This window comes from Mustela lutreola, chromosome 1, assembly GCF_030435805.1.
Source record: "Mustela lutreola isolate mMusLut2 chromosome 1, mMusLut2.pri, whole genome shotgun sequence".
Classification (NCBI taxonomy): Eukaryota; Metazoa; Chordata; class Mammalia; order Carnivora; family Mustelidae; genus Mustela; species Mustela lutreola.
In genome coordinates, this window is record NC_081290.1 from 23,519,906 (window position 1) to 23,532,163 (window position 12,258).

Consider the following 12,258-nt stretch of genomic DNA (forward strand, 5'->3'; position numbering starts at 1 on the left):
GTTCTTATCTGGACGCATGATATAATTCTCTACTTACTTAGGCCTTCTTTAATATCTTTCAATAGTTTTTATAATTTCCTCTGTAAAGGTCTTTTACATCTTGCATTATTAGCTCAGGCTGCCATAATAAAATGCCATAGATTAAGTGGGCTAACAGAAATGTTATTTTCTGTTTTGGAGGCTCTAAGTCCAAGATCAGGGTGCCAACATGGTTGGATTCTAGAGCTCTTTCTGGCCTGGAAATGGTGGCCTTTTTGCTGTGTCCTCACATGGCAAACAAAGAGCTTCAGTGTCTTCTTATATGGGTACCAGTTCTGCTGGATCATGGCTCTATCCTTATGGCCTCATTTAACCTTAATCACCCCCTTAAAGGTCTTATCTTTAATACAGTCAAGCTGTTGGGGGGGTTTGGTGGTTAGGGGTTCAACAAATGAACTTTGAGAAGGCATAATTCAATATACAGTATAATGTTTTGTTAGATTTAGTCCTAAATACTAAATATTTTTGATGCTGTTATATATGGTTCTATTTTTCTTATTATACTTTTAAGTGTTTTGTGGTAAATGAACATGTAATTAATTTTTGTATATTGATTTTGTAAGAATTTGGTTTTATAAAAATAGCATATAACAGACCTAAGAAAATTTTAACTTTTCTGAAAAAAATTTTTTTGAAAATTTCTTTATTTCAGATTCATTGCCACACAAGTCACATAATTCTCAAAATCTAAATTTATAACTGATCATCACAAGATTCCTTATCCATATACACATTAGTTAGAAGGGAAAAAAATTCTGTACAATATTTTAGTAGTTACATGATTTATAGGCAATAGTGAATTAGTGAAAACTGAAGAACTCCTAATGCCTTATACAAAGGATAACCACTGTCAAATACAAGAAACTAGACAATAAAAGGAGACTTTCTGCTCAGTCACAGAAAAATGCTAAAGGCATTTTATGATGTTTTAAGTTAGTACACAACTTATTGGGCAGATAAAACTGCTACATAAATTGGTACTTTCGCTCTTGAATATTTGTAGTATGGGGTACCCATTTTTCTGACATTTAATAATACATAAAGTTCCAAGTCTGGGTTCTCAAAATAGTTACTTGATAATTGTGAATAATGTCTAGTGTACTCAGAGTGATTTTTTTCATTTATCTTTTTCTTCTTTCAGAAGGTTTTAAAAATTTTAAACATTTAAATGATACATTTATTGGAGTTGTACCTTTTCTCCAATGGATTAAATAAACTTGTCAAAAGTATGGTTTTGTCACTTTCTGGGCCACTTAATTTGGTGTTCATCCTTTCACATGTCTCTGTTATTACATAGGGCCAAGTGACCACTGCAGCAGGTAGCTCTCGTGTTATTAGTTACACAGATAAGGAAAGCTGTATATAAGCATTCCTCCTACTCAATCTGTTGATGTAAAGCAATGGGGCTCCCTAGCACCTAAATCTTTGCTTTTTTTTTTTTCGTGTGTGTGTATGTATGTATACACACATATACATGTACACACACATATACATATGTATATATACACACACACGAAATAGTAGACACTCCTTTCATTTATCTTTTCTTTTTTAGTGGGACTGTGCAATGCTGGAACAATAATCTAAAATGTCCTGAATAGTGAATTCCATTGTAACACCAGATCCAGGATAACAGCGAGCTATCAAACCTTCAAAGTGCTTGTACTGGCGTATAAATTCATCTTGCATAGAGTGCCACACCACCTATTACAAAAATGAAAATAAAAGTCATTAAATTATGAATGGAAATATATAATCAAGTGTATAGAAATAATATCAAGATATATTCGAAGATTTTAGGAGAGGGTAATGGTTAAGGACATGCATCTTTGTTCCTTTAGCTTACAAGACATGTGACCTGGAGTATGTGACATTACTGCTCTGGGCCTCAAGTTCCTCATCTGTAAACCAGGGTAGTAACAATAATACCTTTCTCGTAAGTTTCTTGTGAGGACTAAATGAGTGCAAGTATGTAAGGTGCTTACCAGTGTTTGACATGGTAAGCACTCATTACCTTTTAGCTATTATTATATCTACTACAATATCCAATAGAGATGTGTATATGCACAATTATTCGTGGAACTAAGACTAGTAATTAAGTGAAATGCAACAGTTAATGCTTACATTTCATTCCAGATGGAAGTTTAAACATTTATCTAAAATGGATGATACAAAACATTGCTTGATGCCATGAAGGATACCAAAATTGAGATAGACGGATTATATATATGATTCAGTAGTGGAAACTACTTTGTAGATAACTATCAAGGCAGAACCTGATATATACATTGACATATTAGCTAATACAAACAGGTGACATTTATCAAGGCTTATTCTGTATCAGTACAGTACAAAGTGCTTTATAAACGTATTATCCTATTTAAGTCTCAAGTCTACCTGGTGAGGGTGGGTGCTATGACCATCATTACTATCCAGCAGATGAGGGAATAAGTTTTTCCAGGAATTTTCCTTGTAAACGCTTCATCTCATAAACCCTGCATCTTGTCACCTTAAGTCTACTTACCGAACAGTATTATAGTTTTTGCTTTACGTCTTTTAGCTCATGGTTTTTCTTGTACCTGCTACTCCTCTCACTTTATCCGCATCTATCTGACTTTCAGAGGCCAAGAGAAATTCAACAGCCCTAAAAAAGGCTTTGATGATATTGAAGTCAGAATTATTCTCACTTATCTCTGGGCCTTCCAGTGTGGTTTATAGAGAAAAATGGCCCCATCTGGGGTTTAAATTTGCCTCTACCACCCATCAGCTGTGGGGCCATGTTACTCGACTTTTCTAAGCTTTGATTTTCTCATCTATAAATGGCAATAGTAGTAGTGTCCACTATATGAGAGAGGTATTATTTCTACTTTTCAAATAAGAAAATTGTGGCTCAGAGATGTTAAGTGACTTGCCCAAAGTCATGCAGCATAATCTGGAGCCACATTATGAACCTGTTTCTAACTCTGGCTCCCATGCTCAGAATCACTCCACTGTACCATATACTCTATTCCATTTAGTTATTCCCCTCAAATCTCAAAAAACAAACAGAAAGCCTAAAAAAAACCCCTGCCCCAACCCCAAACAAAAGAAAAACAACTCATGCCTCAAAACTATAAAGTAGAAATATAAAGTAAACAGGAATAGCTAAACATATTATACATATTATTCCTTTCTTCCTCATAGCTATATAAACACATTATACATATTATTCCTTTCTTCCTCAAAACTCATTGATCTGGTCTGTACTTTATAGCACTTTAGGGAAATTTCCTCCTGCACTAGAATTAGAAAATCTGTAGCCTTTCCAGAGGACTTGTTTGGAGAAAAGCAATATATTTTAAGATGTACAATCTAGAATGGTTAACAGAAGGAGGCATACCTGAAGTAAGTTTTCCTCTTCACATAAATGTTTATCAACCTTCTTGTAGAGATTATCTAGACCTTTTTTCACTTCCTTTCCAGGATACTCTTTAATGACTTTACGAAGTTCTTGTTTGTTAAATGCAAGCTGATAGCTTACTTCCTCCTCTCTTATACCTTGTGCTACTCGAGCTTCAACGCCTTCAAAGAAATGCTTCAAGGAAATGAAAAAAGAAGATGTGGAATACATATGCAACGGAATATTATGCAGCCATCAAAAACCAAAATCTTGCCATTTGCATGCAACAAAGTGGATGAAGCGAGAGTATTACGCTAAGCGAAATAAGTTGGAGAGACAAACACCATATGACTTCACTCATGTGGAATTTAAGAAAAAAAACAAATGAACAGAGGGGGTAAAAAGAGAAGCAGACTCTTTTTTTTTCCCTACAATTTTACTTATTTATTTGACAGAGAGCAAGCGAGTGAGTGATTGAGAAAGCGTGTACATGCAAGCAGGGGCAGTGGCAGCAGAGGGACAGCGAGAAACAGGCTCCCCGCCAAGCAGGGAACTCGATGTACGGCTTGATCCCAGGGTGCCGGGATAGTGACCTGAGCTGAAGGCAGATTTTTTTTTTTCCCCAAAGGCACATGCTTAACCCACTGACCCATCCAGGTGTCCCACCGTAAGAGACTCTTAACTATGAAAGTACACTGAGGGTTGCTGGATGGGAGGTGGGTGAGGGGTATTAAGGGAGGGCACTTGCTGTGATGAACACTGCGTGTTGTATGTAAGTAATGCATCATTATACCTGAAACTAATACTATACTGTATGTTAACTGGAACTGAAATAAAAATGTGAAACTACCCCCCCCAAAAAAAGGCAAAATAAATAAAAACAAAAATGTGAAATAAAAGAAATAATGGCTAAGCACTGCTTTTATTGTCACTTAAATTAAAAAGTCCTACTTAGAAAACAGTTTATTTTATTAACTGTATAAAACTCAGAAAATACATAAAAGTATGAAAGATAAAGTAACAATTATTTCACTACTCAGAGATAACCAGTGTTACCATTTTAGATTTCCTTCTAATCTTTTTGTTTTTTTTTTAAGATTTTTTAAGAGAGTCTATATTTTTATTTTAATATTTTATTATTTAAAAGATTTTATTTATTTGACAAAATAAATAAAGAGAGGCAGATACTTAGCGACTGAGCCACGCAGGTGCCCCAAGATTCTATTTTTGATTTTATTTTATAGAATCAGTGTGGGGCTTGAACTCATAACCCTGAGATCAAGACTTATATGCTCTACCAACTTAGCCAGGCGCCCCTATTTCTAATGAGTACATAGGGGAGATAATAATATTGTATGTTATATTTTCCATGTAATACTTATTTTTTAAATTTAATTTTAATTTAAAATTTTATTTTATTTTTTTAATTCTGAAAAATATTTTGCAACATTTTTTTTTGAAGTATAAATTGTAATGGCTACATAATATTCCATCTAACGACTGAACTACAACTTACACATTCATTCCTCCAGTACTGGATATTTAACACTTTTCACTTTTTTTTAAAAGTTGGCAGAATCTACTCAGATTAAAAGAAATTTATTTTAAACACAATTGTCATAAGTATCTTTCATACGCAACTATTTACCCACATTATTGATAACTTTTCAGCACAAATTTCTATGACTATAATTCCTCAGTTGAGAAGTGTAATTTTAAATATTCTGAAGATTGTTAATGTACATAAATTGCTTCCCAGGCAAGTTCAAACAATTTATATTTCTGTCAATAGTACAGAAGAGACTGCTACCATATTATCACAATTTAAAGAAATCATTGCACTTTGATGAGTGAAAAAGACTTGTTTCTTTATTTCACAATTTTTTGGCTATAAATGAAGTTAACTTGATTTCATATGTTTCCTAGCATATTCAGAACCCTTGCCCATTTATATGTTGGGATTTTAGTGTTTGTCTTACTGATTTAAAAAAGGTATATTATAGTTTATATTACTGACTACTGGACTGTTACAAATATTCATCTCAGGTTGTCTCTGAAATATATTTGTTTTTTATTTTATTTTTTTAAATTTTTTAATATTTGTTTTTAATGCAATTTTATTGATTGGCAAGTCTGTATTTGATCACTATACAATATACTCTTAATACTGAAAAGGCAAAGCCCCTTCTCATTACTTTTCTCTAAAATTTTCTTGGCAATTACTCTTTGCTTATTCTTCATTAAATTATTATTATTATGTTTTTGCTAATAATTGTTTTAACAAGTCTATTCCTGGTGCTTTTAGATTTTTGTTTCTATATAAACTTTTAATTGGTTATTAGGACATACAGGAAATAAGTTGTTTTTTATATTTTTATTTTGAATCCTGTTATTTATTATAGTTCAGTAATTTCAACATATATACCTGTAATTATAATCTTGACTCTCTTTTTCTTTAAAGAGAGAGAATGTGTGTGCATGTGGGCAGGGTTGGGAGGGAGAGAGGGAGAGGGAGCGAGAATCTTAAGTAGGTCCTTACTCTCAGTACAGAACTCGATGCAAGCACTTGAGCTCATGACCCTGAGATCATGACCTGAATTGAAATCAAGAATCAGATGAGCCACCAAGTGCCCTGTTAACTCTCTTTCAATATATTTTATTTATGTTTTAGGTCTTATTGCATTGGCTAGAGCTTCTACAGCAATGTTAAATATTAAAGGATCTAGCAATGTTTCTGCTTTAAATTTGATTTCACAGGGAATGTCTCTGATGTTGCAGTTAAGTATCACACAGGATTTAGGTCTGAGACAGACCTTTAACCCTAGAGGGAGGGGCAGAGGGAGAGAATCATCAAGCAGTTAGTGTGGAGTCTGATGTGGTGCTTGACCTCACAACTCCTGAGATCGTGACCTGAGCCAAAACCAAGTCAGAGGCTCAGCGAACTGAGCTACCCAGGTGCCTCCAAACCATCCTTTCTTAATTTTAGTCAACTATGTTCTGGGGAATAACTCAGTTCAGGAAAGGAAGGGAAAGAAAGAAGAAGAAAAATTTTTAAGTTTTTCCTTTCATCTTGATAAAGTTTTTGAAACCTTCATCTGAACTAAGGTTAAAGACCCACCATTTGTGAGGTATGAAATAGAAGAGTCTGGAATAATGGAAAAGCCTGACCTGGGGTTCATTCCCCAGCTTTGCTACTTGCCAGTTGTTGTAACTTCAAGCAAGTGTATTTACTTTCAGTTTCTTCATTTGTAAAATGGTTGCTACCACCTTACCCCACGTCACTGTTTACAACAATTAAAAGAAGTAACACAGACCATCTAGCAGTATCTTAGTACACTGGAACCTTTGATAACTGGGTCCCTCCTTCCTTATCCTTCCCATCAATGCATGAGCAAATTTAGGATGAATGTCTTGTGTTTTTCGTATGTAAACTTATGTACAGAGGTTCAAAATCAGGAAAATAATAATGAATGAAAATATACTTACATTTAGTTTTTCAAGAGGTTGTCCTAAAGAGTAAATGACATAAGACTGAAGGTGATCTGTGTATTTTTGTTTGGCTTCTTTTTTTTCAGCTTCTAGACATGAGATTTTCAAACGAGAAAGTGTTGCAAAAATATGGTGAAAATTTTCCATCATAACTACATCTCTGGGGGTCTTCTGGCTTTCATTTGCTACTTTCTCCACTAAAATAAAAGAAGAAAAAATATAATAACATCCTGACATTAGGATTACCATATTTAGCTATAAAATACTTACATGATTTTTTTTTCATTTTTAAGTTTAAGAAGTAAGCACATTTCTGGACTTAAGATAGTCTAAAGGGTCTCCATATCCACCTAGCCCTAATACAAAAATCACACTGAAATAGTTATAAACAGGGGCGCCTGGGTGGCTCAGTGGGTTAAGCCTCTGCCTTCACCTCAGGTCATGGTCTTGGGGTCCTGGAATCGAGCCCTGCAATGGGTTCTGTGCTGCTCAGCAGGGAGCCTGCGTCCCCCTCTCTCTCTGCCTGCCTCTCTGCCTACTTGTGATCTCTCTCTGTCAAATAAATAAATAAAATCTTTAAATAAAATAAAATAATTATAAACATATAAATGGAAATGTAGTATATAATAAAGGTAGCTTTTCAAATCAGTGGGGGAAATGATGAATTATTCAGAATGTGGTAGGACAACCAGCTGGTCCTTTCAAATACACTAATAAACCCTGGATTCCTATTTCCCATTTTCAGCCAAACAAATTCTAAATTGCTCAAGTACTTAAAAATGTAACAAGCAAATAAACAAATATAATCAAAAGTACTAAGGAAAATAAATCTAATTTAAAAAATAACGTTGGGGCTCCTGAGTGGCTCAGTTACTTAAGTGTTTGCCTTCAGCTCAGGTCATGATCCTAGCGTCCTGGGATGGAGCCCTGCATTGGGCTCCCTGTCAGCAGGGAGACTGCTTCTCCCTCTGCCTCCAACTCCCCCTGCCTGTGCTCTCTCTGTGCCAAATAAATAAAATCTTACAAAAAATAATTTTGTGATTGCATGATTTTTTTATAGATAATCCAAAACTTAGAAATCATAAAAGGAGAGATGGATAAATCTGAGAGGAAATTTCCAAAGCTCTTGCATGACAAAAGAAAAGATACTATGAACAAAATCAATTTTACTCTATTAAGTTGACAAAGAATAAAAAGACTGAAAATACTTACTAATATTCAGCATTAATGAGAACATTAAACTCCTGGAACATTAAACTCACCTTTCTGTGAGACAATCTGGCAAAGGCCTTGAGATATACGCAAACCTTTTGACCTGGTAATTCCATTTCCAGTAATTTAACCCAAGGAAATTATTGGGCAAGAATATAAAAATATATGCAAAAAATTGGAAACAAGCTAAATGCCTATTAATGAAGATTTGATAAATAATGATTTAAGATTTGATAAATAATGATAATAATACAAGATTTGATAATGATAAATAATGATACAGTATTACACATTCATTAAAAATGATTACAGTCATAATAAAAACTGACAAGGAGAGGTATTAGAATAACAGAGTAGCAGATTCCAAAACAGAGTGTAAGGTATGAAAAAAACTTATATTCAAGAATACACATACACATATATACAGTAGGCACAAAAATAAGGAGAAATATTAAAAAGTTTAGAAGAATAAAAATTAAATGTTCTCTGCCTGATGAAATTACAAATTATTTTCATTTTTTACTTGATTTTTTTAATCTTTTTTTTTCATTTTGGGGGGTGTACAATGAGCATATATTACTTTACAGTCAGACAAAGCAAAGCTACTTTGAATTTAATTTTTTTTTTTAAAGTAGGCTCCATACCCAGCATGAAGCCCAACCTGGGGTTTGAACTCATGACCCTGAGATCAAGAGTTGGATGCTTGACCAACCGAGCCACCCAGGTGCCCCAAAGCTATTTTTAAATTTAAAAGAAATACCACTGAAAATGTTGTATGTGATTGGAAAGATGATTCCACTTCCTGTCAACTGTTTCAGCTTTTAAAGTTCCTGAATATATGCAGTCAGATCATTTATTACAAACTAAATGGCCCATTATACTGTTTCTGTAACCTAATTGTAGGATCTGCCACAGGAAGACTGTAGTTTAGCATTAATCTACCTTATGTGTCAGATAAAAAAACCAAGGCCTAAAGAAGTAAATTGATTTGTTTAATATTACACAGACATCACTGCCTATCATCTCCCAAAGAGTCTCGCTAAAATGCAAATGTAAAATCTCATTTTAAAATTTTTTAAAAGGGTTGGTTTTTTTTGTGATTAAAAAAGGAATTTCAATTTTGCATAGTGATAATCCCATATGAACCCTAAAATAGAAGCGGTTCCTGATGAATATGAATGGGTTTAATGTACTGCTTCTTATTTTTTCAGATTCAAGAAATAGCTACTTTCAAAAAACTTAAATAAGACTATAGAATATGGAAATAATGAACATATCTATCTCCCAACTTGAGTGACCATAGTGAACCGACCAACCAAAAAATTCTTCAGTACATCACAAAGGCTTACCATTAACAAATACTCCTCTGATAAGTTTAGTGTATGCTTTATCTAGATCTCCACGACGCTCAGCATTTTTAAAGATCGATTCTGCAAGTCCAGCAAATTCTTCAAATTCAGCAACAAATGGAAGAATTCCTACTTTACTCTTCTTTGAAATTTTTACTTCTTCCATTTGCCTTATTTGGTTACTCTATAGTTAGGCAGAAAGCAAGAGAGAGAAATAGACAAGGAACTTAGAAACATATAATTGTAAGTAAACGTATATATCACAGAGAAAGGGCATAATTTATACCTAGAACATTTTGGATGTTTACTAATTACAGATTAATACAACAGGAGTAACCAAGAAACACTATTTTTATAGATTAAAAAGAACATACACATATCTTTTTATTGTTGTTCTTAAAGAGGGAGAGAGAGAAAGTGGGGTGGGGTAGAGGGAGAGAGAGAGAGAGAGAGAGAGAAGCAGGCTCCTCGGCCAGCCCAGAAAGAACCGGGGCTCAATTTCACAAGCCTGAGGTTACAACCTGAGACAAAATCAAGAGTTGGAAGCTTTAACCAACTGAGCCAGGCAGGTGCTCCAAATGTACATATATTTTAAGAAAAGGAAGTCAACGAAAAAAGCCAAATTATTTAAAACAAGAAACAAACTTTGTGAAGCTCAAGTTTTTGTTAAAGTGAAAACAAGCAATAAACGATTCTATCATTCGTGAAAGGTAAATAAAAGGCAATTGCTCATTTTGGGGTAGAGCAGATACCAGAGCCCACACTGGATTTCTCTCCGTTATTTCTAGTTGGTGGTCATGTGGCCAAGTTTGAGAATCATAGTCATTTCCAATTCTCATCGGCCTAAAATCTGTGTTTGGACAGACCAGTTCTTTGATTTCTGGATATGAGAACAGAGGGAGAACAGGCATTTCCACAATGGATTTATACTATATAAGTATGTTTTGTAACTATCAGTTACTTATCCTACTTATTCTCTATTTATTTCAGCAAAGTGCTTGTGTATGATGGCAACAAAGTACGAAAGGGATGTCTCACACAGACAAAACCTAGACATTTGGTTTCAAAAAATCCATGGATTCAGTTACAGTTCTGCGTCCTTCTCAGAGGATCTAGATAAGAATTACTCTGTCAAATACTGTTAAGACACTTTATTTTTTTTCAAGATTTTATTTATTCATTTGACAGAGATCAAAAGTAGGCAGAGAGACAGGCAGAGAGAGAGGGGGAAGCAGGCTCCCCACCGAGCAGAGAGCCTGATGTGGGGCTCGATCCCAGGATCCTGGGATCACAACCTGAGCCGAAGGCAGAGGCTTTAACCCACTGAGCCACCCAGGTGCTCCAGGACATTTTTACTTCTACCTAAATCTCATAAATGATTTTTGTAGTGTAACTTGAAAATCATATGACATGTGGGTTAGAAAAGTAATTATTTGCGGGCACCTGGGTGGCTCAGTGGGTTAAAGCCTCTGCCTTCAGCTCAGGTCATGATCCCAGAGTCCTGGGATCAAGCCCTACATCAGGCTCTCTGCTCTGCAGGGAGCCTGCTCCACACCCCCCCCCACCCCGCCCCGCCTCTCTGCCTACTTGTGATCTCTGTCAAATAAGTAAATAGAAATCTTAAAAAAAAAAAAAAAAAGAGGTAATTCTTTGTAGGCTACAGGCATTAGTATTAGAAAGTCCTGGGGAGTACTGTCAACCACTCAATACTATCTTTCCTACTACAGCACACCCATTTTATTATACTTCACAGATACTGATTATTTATTTATTTATTAACACAAATTGAAGGTCTGTGGCAACCCTGTATTGGCAAGTCTGTCAGTACCATTTTTCCAATAGCATTTGCTCATTTCATGCCTCCATGTCACACTGTGGTAACTGGCAACATTTCAAACTTTCTCATTATTGCTATACTTGTTATGGTGCTTTGTGATCAGTGATCTTTTGTTTGGGGTGCCACAAACTGTGCCCATTTAAGCTGGCAACCTTAATCAATAAATGTGTGTATTCTGACTGCTCCATCAACCAGCCATTCTCCCTTCTCTTTCCCTCTCCTTAGGTCCAGACACAGTTTTATTCTGAGACACAATATCGACATGAGGCCAATTAAGTGTTCAAGTCAAAGGATGGGTCTCATGTTTCTCGCTTTAGATCAATAGCTAAAAATGATGAAGTTTAGGGAGGAAGATATGTCACAAGCTGACAGGCTGAAAGCTAGGCCTCTTGCACCAAAGTCAAGTTGTAAATGCACAGGCAAGTTCTTGAAGGAAATTAAAAGTGCTACTCCAGTGAACACAAAAATTTTAAGAAAGCAGAAACAAACTTCTTGCTGATATGGAGAAAGTTTTAGCAGTCACGATAGAAGATCAAACCGGCCACAACATTCCCTTCAACCAAAGCCTAATCCAGAGCAAGGCCCTGACTCATTCTGGGAAGGCTGAGAGAGGTGAAGATGTTGCAGAAGGAAAGCTGGCGGCTAGCAGATGTTGGTTCACAAGGTCTGCGGAAAGAAGCCATGTCCAGAACACAAAGTGCAGGGTGAGGCAGCACGTGCTGATGGAGAAGCTGCAGCAAGTTCCCCAGAAGACTCAGCTAAGAGAATTCATAAAGGTGGCCACACTAAACAACAGATTTTCATGGAGAAAAACAGCTTTCCATTGACAGAAGATGCCACCTGGGACTTTCATAGCCAGAGATTATCAATGCCTGCTTCAAAGCTGCAGGGGACAGACTGACTTGTTACGGGCTAATGCATCTGGTGACTTTAAGTTGAAGCCAATGTTCACT

General features: G+C 35.5%; 1 protein-coding gene across 7 annotated transcripts in view; it reads right to left on the minus strand.

The window, feature by feature from the left end:
- Positions 1–510: 510 nt before the first annotated feature.
- EXOC1 (exocyst complex component 1) overlaps positions 511–12,258 on the minus strand; it is a 60,257-nt gene continuing 48,509 nt past the window's right edge. For 2 of the 7 annotated variants that reach the window (XM_059160910.1, XM_059160894.1), the window contains 4 exons: positions 9,469–9,652; positions 6,905–7,104; positions 3,419–3,613; positions 511–1,743 (listed from right to left, as the gene is read on the minus strand). In XM_059160910.1, the coding sequence (XP_059016893.1) occupies positions 1,591–1,743; positions 3,419–3,613; positions 6,905–7,104; positions 9,469–9,652 (732 nt within the window). In that variant the 3' untranslated portion in view covers positions 511–1,590. The remainder of the gene's footprint in view (positions 1,744–3,418; positions 3,614–6,904; positions 7,105–9,468; positions 9,653–12,258) is intronic. The other 5 variants (XM_059160901.1, XM_059160919.1, XM_059160928.1 and 2 more) reach the window with 3 other exon arrangements.